The sequence below is a fragment of the Sphaerodactylus townsendi genome, linkage group LG05, assembly GCF_021028975.2.
Source record: "Sphaerodactylus townsendi isolate TG3544 linkage group LG05, MPM_Stown_v2.3, whole genome shotgun sequence".
NCBI classification, from domain to species: Eukaryota; Metazoa; Chordata; class Lepidosauria; order Squamata; family Sphaerodactylidae; genus Sphaerodactylus; species Sphaerodactylus townsendi.
The window spans coordinates 6,458,205-6,471,610 of NC_059429.1; the positions used below are offsets into that span (position 1 = coordinate 6,458,205).

Consider the following 13,406-nt stretch of genomic DNA (forward strand, 5'->3'; position numbering starts at 1 on the left):
AAAGCTGGTGGGCTTCTGCTTGGCCATTGGAAATTTTGGTTGTGCAGATTTTATTATTATTATTATTATTATTATTATTATTATTATTATTATTATTATTATTATTATTATTATTATTTGAATTTAGTATACCGCCCTATCCCCAAAGGGCTCAGGGCGGTGTACAAATAAAACCTCAACTAAAAACATAAATACCGTTTAAAACAACAGTCATATCCTAGAGCAGCGTCCCACGAAACCCTTACGAAGCCCTCCTAGTGAAGAATAATGGATCCTGATGGTATTGGGGACCCATGGGGGGTAAAGAGGAAGGGGCTGGGGCACCCTCAGCAGCTGGTCTCTCCAAAGGCCCGGTGGAACAACTCAGTCTTACAGGCCCTGCGGAATTCCCCAAGGTCCCGCAGGGCCCGGACAGCTGGAGGAAGAGTGTTCCACCAGGCCGGGGCCAGGGCCATAAAGGCCCTGGCTCGAGTGGAGGCCAGCCGCATCATTATGAATTTGCCTTGGCAGCAGCTCGCCAACACAGCCCAGGGGCCTTTCTTCTTCACCGTGTGACTGAAGGTTAGCTTTGTGTGTGCCAGAAAATATTTTTGAACCATGTGTTAATTTTAAAAGGCATCCTGCTAATCGCAGCCCAACTTCTTCCTGAAATGTTGAAGTGTTTCTTTTAGAGTGATGCATAATTTTTCTCCATGAGTTTTCATGGTTGACTCCACCATCTACATGCAACCCTTTTGTGGTTGTGCCCCCCCCATCCTGTGTCAACTCCAGCAGGGCCCACAGGCTGAGAAAAAAATTGGGGACTCCCCCCTGCACACATTCTGCTGTGGTGGAATGGTTTATATACAAACTGCTGTCACATGTGTTTACTGTCACGTATGTTTACTACCAAACAAAGGCTGATAACAGCCATCGTGTTCCCAATCATGATATATGGTTGTGAGACATGGACACTGTCAAAAACAGATAGAAGAAAAGTGGATGCCTTTGAGCTGTGGTGTTGGAGAAGGCTTTTACGAATCCCGTGGACAGCTAGAGTCACCAACAAAGCTGTCCTGGAGCGTATTAACCCAGAGATGTCCCCGAAGGACCAGACCACTAGACAGAAGCTGACCTGGCAAATTGACTGGAAAAAGAGATGCTACTTGGAAGGGCCAGTGGGAAACGGGGTAGGCCGGTGACTCTTTGGTTGGAAACCATTAAGAGGGACATGGGCACGAACATCAACCAATCGAAAGAAGTTGTGGCGAACAGGGAATCATGGAGGGGACTGGTCTACAGAGTATCCAAGAGTCGGACACAACGAAATGGATAAAGAAGACGACTACTGTCACCTATACTAGAACCAGGGGGCATACATTGAAAATGCTGGGGGGAAGAATTAGAACTAATAAAAGGAAACACTTCTTCACGCAACGTGTGATTGGTGTTTGGAATATGCTGCCACAGGAGGTGGTGATGGCCACTCACCTGGATAGCTTTAAAAGGGGCTTGGACAGATTTATGGAGGAGAAGTCGATTTATGGCTACCAATCTTGATCCTCCTTGATCTGAGATTGCAAATGCCTCAACAGATCAGGTGATCGGGAGCAGCAGCAGCAGAAGGCCATTGCGTTCACATCCTGCATGTGAGCTCCCCAAGGCACCTGGTGGGCCACTGCGAGTAGCAGAGAGCTGGACTAGATGGACTTTGGTCTGATCCAGCTGGCTTGTTCTTATGTTCTATACAGATACCCTGTTCTGACCTACCTTATGAGGGCATAAGGGTGAGTGGGAACACTAAAAATGTCTAGAACGGGTCTGCAACCTGCGGCCATGGTGGCAGGGGCTGATGGGAATTGTAGTCTGTGAACCTCTGGAGAGCCGCAGGTTGCGGACCCCTGGTCTAGAAATTTTAGGTGTTCCTGGGGACCATAGAGAGGAGGAGGAGAAGTAATCTGAAATATGTGTAACAGGTCAAAAGGCAGCCTATTTTTCCAGGTTGGGGGTTCACATTTTCAAAGCAGGCTGTCGAACAACATAGCTGCAGATGGAGAAAATAAAAGGCTATGGGGCTCTCAGGAGGAGGGAAAGAGGAAATAGTCTAGGGGTGGGCAGCAGTGGGATGATTTCCAGAGCAAACTTGTCCACAAAGAGCAATTCTGTTTTAATTCAGAAGCTTTGGACACTGCCTGCCAGAGAACACAGCAAGTCCCGGAGGCTGAGCAAATGGACTGCTGCCTCTGAAAACAAGAAGCAAGGGGTAATACAGCGGCCTACATTGGTTAGATTTGAGGCCAGTCACATCTTAAGAAACCAACAAAAATGGGGGCGGGGGGGGGGAGGTATAAGCTCCCACAAGTCACAGCTCCGTTTCTTAAGGCAGTAACAGTAATGTGGGCCGAAATCTTAAAAAAACCAACCACAAAGTGGGAAATGTCATTTTTTTGCATGCTGAAAAGCTTTGTCATAAACTTACTTCAGAAACACAAGATACCCTGTTTCCCCAAATATACGGCATCCCCGGAAAATAAGACGTAGTAGAGGTTTTGCTGAAGTGTGAAATATAAGGCATCCCCCAAAAGTAAGACGTAGCAAAGTTTTTGTTTGGAAGCATGCCCGACAAACAACACAGACAATAAGACATCCCCTGAAAATAAGACATAGCGCATCTTTGGGAGCAAAAATTAATATAAGACACTGTCTTATATTCGGGGAAACATGGTAACTGGGGCTATATCCTAAAGATCTTCATTGCTCAGTCGCTAGCTTGCTTAAGAGGGACATTTGCCATAATTTTATCTCTGTCACTACCATTTTCTTTTCTCTTTTTTTGCCCCTGGCATTGCAGATAGAACTAAAGATGGAGAGGTTCAAGGGTTGGGGCAACATTACAAACCTTCATAATTAAAGCTGTTTCAGGTCTTAAAAAATCCAGTCCAGCAGCCAATCCCCCTTTTTTCTTAAGTGAATACACCATTGACTTTTCAAACGACGATAGAGGGGATAAAAGCGGGGGGGGGGGGGGGGGGGTTAGCAAAATCCTGCTTTTATGGTTTCTGACCTGGATCGCCTTGGCTAGCTCAGTCTTATCAGATCTTGGAAGGTAAGCAGGGTTGGCCCTGGTTAATACTTGGAAGGAAGTCCAGGGTCAGTACAGAGAGACAGGCAATGACGAAATGCCCTTGTTCGCCTCTTGAAGACACCGGGGGTCACCAGATGTAGGCTGTGACCTGACAGCAATTTCCGTCACCAAGATAGTGTAGCCTAATGGTTAGGGTGGGACTACTAGGCTCCAGTTTTGAATCCCTTCCCTGCTGGTGAACCTTAATGCCACCATTCTCTCTCACAACCTAACCTACTTTACAGGGTTACTTGTAAGATGAGGAACATCAAAGCTGCTGGGGTCCCCTTTAGGGGGAGAAGGGAGACATAAAGTAAATAAGGGAAATCAAATGGAAATAAAACCTCATAGATCCCTAGGCCCTTTTGAAAGCAAAATACTCAAAGCAGTTGGATAGCTTTAAAAAAAATGCAAATTAGAACAATCCATAAAGCCATGTGAGAAACCCAGTCTGTCAATAATAGAAAAGCAACCCAGATTGCAAGTATGTGAAGAGAATCTATATTTAAGCTAAAATTATTAAGAAACACGTCTAAACTCTTAGTAGCCTTCATGATTCAATAAAGCATGTGGTGCTTCTAGACTGGATTTTGGAATATGATTTTAATGTCTGTCTTATTTGTTTGTTTTTCTACTGGCATGGAATGCTTGAGAGAAAGGCAGAGATGTATGTAAATTAAATACATACATGGGCAACATATAGGAAATTGCATTGATCCATCATTATGTAAATAGTGTAAAATCTAGAATATTTTCTTGTTTCCTGCCTCCTCTTGACACAGTGATGAAGGATGTTATATTTTATAATATACGAGTATGACTAGTATCACCAAGGTATCAACTTTTCTGCCCAGCAAAATCTGGGGATACTTAACATCCGGAGATTAGGGCCGTGGCCAGAGAAGGCACATCTTTCTGCAGACCCGAGAAGAGTCTAAGCTTGGCTGAAAAACCTGAAATCTTAACAAAAAAACAACAACCTCAAAACGTGGGAGTTTTTTAAAATCCAAAATGGCAGATTCAGCACCAGTAACTTTAAGAAACAAAGGATCTCAGTAACTATCTAGGCAATCACAACAATATTGGGGTGTTGTGTGGTTTCTGGGCTGTACAGCCGTGTTCTAGTAGCACTTTCTCCTGACGTTTCGTCTGCATCTGTGGCCGGCATCTTCAGAGGATCTGATGGTACCAGCCACAGATGCAAGAGAAACGTCAGGAGAAAGTGCTACTCGAACACGGCCATACAGCCCAGAAACCACACAACACCCCAGTAATTCCGGCCGTGAAAGCCTTTGACAATACACAACAATATTGCCAACCTTGATTTTTGTCAATAAATGGGTGGGATGTAGGGTCTTTTCTCTGGTTTTTGTGCCCTCTGAGGAGAACAGTCAGTAGGTCAGGTATGGCAGCAACTTGTAGGACTCACCCAGGCCCGACTATTTGCAACTGTTTAACATCCGCCATAAGAAGAACATAAGAACAAGCCAGCTGGATCAGACCAGAGTCCATCTAGTCCAGCTCTCTGCTACTCGCAGTGGCCCACCAGGTGCCTTTGGGAGCTCACGTGCAGGATGTGAAAGCAATGGCCTTCTGCGGCTGTTGCTCCCGAGCACCTGGACTGTTAAGGCATTTGCAATCTCAGATCAAAGAGGATCAAGAATACACAATAATTCAGCAAAACTTAAAGACACAGGATAACGACTTCCCTATCTAGACCCACAGGAGGCCTCAGAAGAACTTGAGGGTTTAGCCTGGCTGGCAAGATGGAAACACCTGCCGGAACAGCTCCATCTTACAGACTCTGCGGAACTCACCTAGGTTCCACAGCGCCCTGATATCTGGGAGGAGGTTGTTCCACCAGGTTGGGGCCAGGACAGAAAAAATCCTGGTCCTCGCTGAGGCCAGCTGGGCATCTTTAGGGCCGGGGACACTCAGAAGATGCACCTTCGACGAGCAGGGGAACCTAGTTGGGCAATATGAGGAGAGGTGGTCTCTCCGGTACATGGGTCCAAGTGATGTCATGCTTGAGTTTTCCTAGTCAGAGAAGCCCACGCTTTTCTTGGATGTCTGTGCATGTGGCAGCAATAGAAGATTAGAATTATAATTTTTCAACCTAAGAATATAAGAATATCCCGCAAAAGCCAGTATAGAGCACCGAATGAGACCCAGATTTCAATCCCTGCTCAACAGTCGAAGCTCATCATGGGATTCCTGAGGGCCAGTCGCACAATTTCAGTCTAGCCTACCTCTGCTCTTCTGAGAATAACAGAGAGAGGAGAATGCTGTATGCTGCTTTGGGTCCAAAGCAATGGTGGGATTCAGCAGGATCGTACCACTTCGGCAGAAACGGTTGTTAAAATGGTGCTTGTAAACAACCGGTTGTTAAATTATTTGAATCCCACCACTGGTCCGAAGGCAAGGAATAAATGAAGGAAAGATATAAGACCTGTAGCTGTGGATAGCGGAATAAAAGGTGGATGGGGGAGAGAGAACAAAGCAAGGGGAAGTGAGGCTATGGGGCTCCCAGGAGAAGGGAAAGGGGGAATTGTCAGGAAGGGGAACCTGTGGGAAAAGATGCATCCCCACCTGGCTGGACAGCACCTCATAACTTGGCCCACGCTGACACTGGGCACAGTGTGTAACAGACTTCCCTCTGGGGTGCTGTGTGGTTTCCGGGCTGTATGGCCATGTTCTAGCAGCATTCTCTTCTGATGTTTCACCTGCATCTGTGGCTGGCATCTTCAGAGGATCTGATGGTAGGAATGGAAAGCAAGTGGCGTATATATACTGTGAGGTCAAAAGGTGAGGCCATCTGATTAGAGTAGCCTGGCATGTGAGTCACAGAGAAGTCTGTAGCATGGGAGTAACAATGAAGATAGCAAGGTCAATAGGTGAATGGATCTGAATAGAAGTATCCTGGTCTTGATCCTCTGAAGTTGCCAGCCACAGATGCAGGCGAAACGTCAGGAGAGAATGCTGCTAGAACACGGCCATACAGCCCGGAAACCACACAGCACCCCAGTGATTCCGGCCGTGAAAGCCTTCGACAATAGACTTCCCTCTGTAATACACCTCTGAAGATGCCAGCCACAGATGCAGGCGAAACGTCAGGAGAGAATGCTGCTAGAACACGGCCATGCAGCCCGGAAACCACGCAGCACCCCAGTGATTCCGGCCGTGAAAGCCTTCGACAATACATTGAACATCTCTACGGGGAGAAATTGTTCCAAGACACAGGAACAAAGACCAGGATACTTCTATTTAGATCCACCTATTGACCTTGCTATCTTCATTGTTACTCCCATGCTACAGACTTCTCTGTGACTCACATGCCAGGCTACTCTATTCAGATGGCCTCACCTTTTGACCTCACAGTATATATACTCCACTTGCTTTCCATTCCTACCATCAGACCCTCTGAAGAGGCCAGCCACAGAGGCAGGCGAAACGTCAGGAGAGAATGCTGCTAGAACACGGCCATGCAGCCCGGAAACCACACAGCACCCCAGTGATTCCGGCCCTGAAAGCCTTCGACAATAGACTTCCCTCTGTGATACACCTCTGAAGATGCCAGCCACAGATGCAGGCGAAATGTTAGGAACAAGATCTACCAGGCCACGGCAACACAGCCCGGAAAACCCACCACAACCAGTTGAATCCGGCTGTGACACAGCACAATTGGACCACAGTATTGGGGGAGGGGGGCAGCAGCAGGGAAAGGAGAAAAAGTCGAAGCTGGGCAATGATGAAGGCAGGTTGGCTGGAGCCTGGAGGGTGAGAAGAAAGCAGGGGGAAAAGGCTGCGGAGGGAAACGCCACCAGTGGGGGAAGGGAAGAGGACCCCTGGTTGTATAATGGCAATTTCGCAACTTCCAAGCCGGTTGATGGAGAATGAACCCCCTTTTGTGCAAACCGGGGTTCTTTTTCATGCAGAGTCACTGACGCGATTCGAAGGGTGCAACTCTAGTCAGGACTTGCACCGTCACCCTGTCCCTGCTGATCCACCTTACACATAACAGCACAAGACTCTCGCCAAGCAAGCTGCCGTTCTGGCTTCCCCTCTTCCCAGCACCGACTTTTCAGCTTCCCAGCCAGCCAGCCGGAAGGCGGGGCCTGTAAATCTGCTTTCGAGGCCAGGAGATTTCTTTTCCGTTCACTCCAACGCTGCCTCCCAGTTTCTTAATTTCTGAGATGTGTATATAAGTACAGAAAATAGCCCTGCTTTAAACTCTGAGCCCTTCGGGGATAGGGCGGTATACTAAATTTAATAAATAATAATAATAACCGGGGGGGGGGGAATTGTGTATGTTTATCTCTATATAAAAGAAAAGGCATGCTCGAGCTGGGCATATATAATACACCTATAGGAGAGATCCCTGCCAGGAAAACATACCCGCCCGAGCTGGGCATATATAATACACCTATAGGAGAGATCCCTGCCAGGAAAACATATACGCCCGAGCTGGACATATATAATACACCTATAGGAGAGATCCCTGCCAGGAAAACATATACGCCCGAGCTGGGCATATATAATACACCTATAGGAGAGATCCCTGCTTTGCCGTTTCCATGCCAGGAAAACATACATGCCGGAGCTGGGCATATATAATACACCTATAGGAGAGATCCCGGCCAGGAAAACATACACGCCAGAGCTGGGCATATATAATACACCTATAGGAGAGATCCATGCCAGGAAAACATACATGCCGGAGCTGGGCATATATAATACACCTATAGGAGAGATCCATGCCAGGAAAACATACACGCCAGAGCTGGGCATATATAATACACCTATAGGAGAGATCCCGGCCAGGAAAACATACACGCCAGAGCTGGGCATATATAATACACCTATAGGAGAGATCCATGCCAGGAAAACATACACGCCAGAGCTGGGCATATATAATACACCTATAGGAGAGATCCGGCCAGGAAAACATATACATGCGAGGAGCTGGGCATATATAATACACCTATAGGAGAGATCCCTGCCAGGAAAACATATATGCCCGAGCTGGGCATATATAATACACCTATAGGGAGAAGATCCCTGCCAGGAAAACATACATGCGAGGAGCTGGGCATATATAATACACCTATAGGAGATCGGCCAGGAAAACATACATGCGGAGCTGGGCATATATAATACACCTATAGGAGAGATCCTGCCAGGAAAACATACACACGGAGCTGGGCATATATAATACACCTATAGGAGAGATCCTATCAGGAAAAACATATATGCGAGCTGGGCATATATAATACACCTATAGGAGAGATCCCTGCCAGGAAAACATACTGCGCCGGAGCTGGGCATATATAATACACCTATAGGAGAGATCCCGGCCAGGAAAACATATACGCCAGAGCTGGGCATATATAATACACCTATAGGAGAGATCCATGCCAGGAAAACATACACGCCAGAGCTGGGCATATATAATACACCTATAGGAGAGATCCCTGCCAGGAAAACATATATGCCCCGAGCTGGGCATATATAATACACCTATAGGAGAGATCCCTGCCAGGAAAACATACATGCCGGAGCTGGGCATATATAATACACCTATAGGAGAGATCCCGGCCAGGAAAACATACATGCCGGAGCTGGGCATATATAATACACCTATAGGAGAGATCCCTGCCAGGAAAACATATACGCCCGAGCTGGGCATATATAATACACCTATAGGAGAGATCCCTGCCAGGAAAACATACACGCCCGAGCTGGGCATATATAATACACCTATAGGAGAGATCCCTGCCAGGAAAACATACACGCCAGAGCTGGGCATATATAATACACCTATAGGAGAGATCCCGGCCAGGAAAACATACATGCCAGAGCTGGGCATATATAATACACCTATAGGAGAGATCCTGCCAGGGAAAATATGCGCCAGAGCTGGGTATATATAATACACCTATAGGAGAGATCCCTGCCAGGAAAACATACACGCCGGAGCTGGGCATATATAATACACCTATAGGAGAGATCCCTGCCAGGAAAACATACATGCCGGAGCTCAGCATATATAATACACCTATAGGAGAGATCCATGCCAGGAAAACATACATGCCGGAGCTGGGCATATATAATACACCTATAGGAGAGATCCCTGCCAGGAAAACATACACGCCGGAGCTGGGCATATATAATACACCTATAGGAGAGATCCCTGCCAGGAAAACATACACGCCGGAGCTGGGCATATATAATACACCTATAGGAGAGATCCCTGCCAGGAAAACATATACGCCCGAGCTGGGCATATATAATACACCTATAGGAGAGATCCCTGCTCTGCAGTTTCCATGCCAGGAAAACATATGCAAAAGAGCCCTGCTTCGCAGTTTGCAGGAGCCGGAGGAGGGGGGCCACCCGCGGCCTTCTTTTCTTCCCCGCCGCCGCTTGCAGAAGCCGGAGTGACACCGGCGGGGGCGGGGAGTGAGCGAGGCGGCCGGCCTGCGCGCATGCGCCCGGCGCTCATTGTTGGGCTGGGGCTGACGTCCTGCCCGGGGGTGGGTGGGTCGGGGGGGCGGCAGTGCCGGGGCGCCCCCCTCCCGTGCCCGTCTGCAGGGCTCGGCCGCTGGATGAAGGCTGCGGGGCCCGCCGGGCGCGGAGGGGGGCGGCGGCGGCGGCCAGATCGGGACCCCCGGCGCAGCGGGGCTGGGGGCGGCGGAGGGGGTCCGGCCAGCCATGCCCGGCTCCGGCCAGCCGCGGGAGGGAGGGGAGGGCGCCGGCGGCCCCCCTCCCGGCCTGGGGGGGCTGCTGAGCGCCCCCCCGGAGGGACCCCCGGAGCCTCCCGCCCCCCAGCAGCAGCAGCAGGAGGAAGAGGAGGAGGAGGAGGAGGAGGAGGAAGACGCCCTGCGCCTGGCCCTGGACCACTTCTCCATCCTGGGGGGCGACGCGCGGGCGGCGGCGGGGGCCGCGGGCTTTGCCCCCCTGGAGCCCCTGGAGCGACCCCCGGGCGAGCTCCTGGGCGCCTTCCCGGGCCCCCTCCTGGGCATCATCGGCAGCCGCAAGAGGAGCGTCAACATGACCGAGTGCGTGGCCGTGCCCAGCTCGGAGCATGTGGCCGAGATCGTGGGCAGGCAAGGTAGTCGATAATCAATAGTGATCAATAACAAATCCATAGCAGCGGCCAGATCAAGGAGGGACTTCCGGGGCCCAGCAGGTCCACCCCCCCTGGGGACCCCAAGGGCTGGAGATCCCTTCTCCTGGGAAGGCGGGGTGGGTGGGGGTCCCATTGTCAGCACCCACTCGCCCACCCCCAGTCTGCGTTCCGCTCATCTCCCCTATGAGTTGCCCCAAGCAGTGGGGGGACCCCCTTCTTTATCAACTTGCCCAAGAGCCAAAGATGGGAGTGGTTTTTGTTGAAGGGGGGGGGGGGCGGTGTTCCAAAGTAAAGAGCCCCCCCTTCATGGCCCTTACAGATGCCCCCCAGGTTGTAGGGCAGCTTCTTACATTTGGGGAGGGGGTTTTGCATGAATGGGGATGGGATGGGAGGGGGGCGATGGATAAGGTAGAGAGAGAACTACCCCCCCCCCTCAATTATATCAGATTTTTTGTGTGTTTTTGCAAAGGGGGGGGGGATTGGCCTTTACTCCCTGCATTGTGTTTATCAATTTGGCTTTATTATTAGACACCCCCACCCCCCCACCCCACCCAAGGGTGCTGTCATTCAAAATCAGAGACTCTGGAAGATGCCATCGGCGTGTGGCCTAGCTGGCCAGGTAGGCGCGGAATCCCTTTAAAAGTCTTTGTTCCTCTCTGGTACACGGCTGGGCCGGGAAGTGGGAAAACGAAATAAAATGCCTTCGGACTTCTGGGGTTGGGAATCAGAGCGAATCTGGGAATTTTCCCCAAAAAAGAACCGGAAGAGAGAGAGAGAGAGAGAGAAACTTATGGGTATCCCAGCAGAGTCTGGCTGTTGTGGTCCACTGGAAAGGTTGGTCCCAAACAGGCACCCTTATTTGCACCTTTATTGGGGTGATGCACCTTGTTTCCGAACACTCGGACAAGTTTCTGGACCTCATTGGGAACTCGTCTCCAACAGGAAGGCAATCTTAGACTCCGTGCTGTCCAGCCTTTTGAAATACCTGTTTAGAGTTACTTGAGTTTGAAGGTGGATTTTCGGAGGGGGGGATTTTTATTGCAGGAAAAAAACCCAGTTGGGTGTGAAGAAGGCAGTGGGCCACGTTCAGCCGATCCCCTTTCCCCAGCAACCCATTTTCTCCCCTTTGTGTCTGAACGCACATTAATGCAACCAGGGTCGGTGTGTTTTAAAAGTACAGATTTTTTTTTTGCTTTAAAAGATACTGAAATGGCCATCTTACATGAAATACAGGGATTCTATCTCCCCTCTCTCTTGGGGGAAGCTATGGCTGCCCCCACCCACCTCCTTACGCCCAGGACAAGGACTGTTCCCCTGTAATATTCTTGCATCTGTCTGTATTTCCACCTTTGCAAACTACACAGTGGGGCAGGATGCCTGCCCCATTGTTCGCTTTGTTAGCACAGACCACGCTGGTTAAGCACGGTGACATCACGCTCCCGGTTTCCTATTGGGCGGTTCGGGGAATGCCAGCCTCCTTCCCTCCTCCTCTACCCCCCCCCCCCAAGATCTCAACTATATTTAGTCTGTGCATCCTCTCTGCCAACTTTTCTGCTTCGCCCAGCAGCGTGTGATTTCTAGAAATTTTTTAATAATGTGCGGATGCCGGGAATCCATTCTGACTGGAAGCGTCAGCCTCCGATCTGGGATGTGTGGCACACGGAAACGGTCTAGGGTTCTCAGTGACGCTGTTTGGGGCGTGCTTCTAAAGAGTCCGTCTTCCCATGTTCCCAAATGGTCCTCTCCTTCTGGAAAACTGCACCCAAGGATCTGTGGTGATTGCTGACCACGATACAGCAGAGTGGACAAACGCTGAGACGGTCTTGTGCAGGACCAGATCCTGGGTCCGTTTAGCTCAGTCTTGGTTCCCCTAAATCAGTGGTGGCGAACCTATGGCACGGGCGCCAGAGGTGGCACTCAGAGCCCTCTCGGTGGGCACGCGCAAACAGAGTGCCCCCCCACACATCTAGGCTGGCCTGGGCCACTGGGCTCGATTATTAGCATTAAACCTAAGACCTAGTTTTGGGAAAGCAGTGTAGGTAACCCTGTTAGACGCTGTTAAACCCCACTGATTTTCATGCGAAGAACTAAAGCGTGATCCTTTACCTGGGAGTAAGCTTGGTTGCTGGCAGTGGGGCTTGCTTCTGAGTAAACCCTCCTTGGGTCGTGATTCACCCGTTGGAAGAGTTGCACGGTTGCTTCAAAGCAAAGCCACTGACTACCGCCAAGCTTACTCCGGAGTAACGGCACGCCTCGGAGCCAACCATTTTTTCTAAACTAAAACCTCAGTATTCGGGTTAAATTGCCGTGTTGGCACTTTGCGATAAATAAGTGGGTTTTGGGTTGCAGTTTGGGCACTCGGTCTCGACAAGGTTCGCCATCCCGGCCATAAATTCTCATCTCGTCTCCAGGGGTTAAGGCAAAGAAACTGCTTTCCCAACACTTGAGATTTTTTTATTCTGGAGGGCCAAGAACCAAACCTAAACCTTTTCACAAGCCAAGTGTGTGTTCCACCGTGCTCCTTCCCCGGAAACACCAGCGCTGAGTTGGCAAGAAGCTATGTGCTGAAACCGACCTCAGGCATCATCTATCAGGGGTCTGCAACCTATGGCTCTTCAGATGTTCAATGGGCCATGCTGGCAGGGGCTGATGGGAATTGTAGTCTATGAACATCTGGAGAGCCACAGGTTGCAGACCCCTGATTTAATTCCAAAAGGTCATTGGCTCTCTCTTCAGGGTCTTAAGTGGGGAAAGGGCTTATCGGACATCTGTCCTTGGAGATCCTGTAACTGGAGACCCCGGGGATTGCGCCTGGTGATCCACCAATGGAGGAGGAGGAGTTTGGATTTATATCCCCCCTTTCTCTCCTGCAGGAGACTCAAAGGGGCTGACAATCTCCTTTCCCTTCCCCCCCTCACAACAAACACCCTGTGAGGTAGGTGGGGCTGAGAGAGCTCCAAGAAACTGTGACTAGCCCAAGGTCACCCAGCTGGCGTGTGTGGGAGTGTACAGGCTAATCTGAATTCCCCAGATAAGCCTCCACAGCTCAGGCGGCAGAGCGGGGAATCAAACCCGGTTCTTCCAGATTAGATACACGAGCTCTTAATCTCCTACGCCACTGCTGCTCCTGGTAGTGGCGAATATGGGAGAGCGTCTGTCATCCATACCCAGTCT

At 49.9% G+C, this 13,406-nt stretch overlaps 2 protein-coding genes across 6 annotated transcripts in view; both read left to right on the plus strand.

Moving 5' to 3' along the window:
• The window catches only part of ATCAY (ATCAY kinesin light chain interacting caytaxin), a 602,799-nt gene that overhangs the window by 356,856 nt on the left and 232,537 nt on the right, over positions 1 to 13,406 (plus strand). The gene's annotated exons all lie outside the window — the stretch shown is intronic.
• The window catches only part of MEX3D (mex-3 RNA binding family member D), an 8,665-nt gene continuing 4,861 nt past the window's right edge, over positions 9,603 to 13,406 (plus strand). The window contains exon 1 of the mRNA XM_048498886.1: positions 9,603 to 10,214. Coding sequence (XP_048354843.1) covers positions 9,815 to 10,214 — 400 coding nt within the window. The 5' untranslated portion in view covers positions 9,603 to 9,814. The remainder of the gene's footprint in view (positions 10,215 to 13,406) is intronic.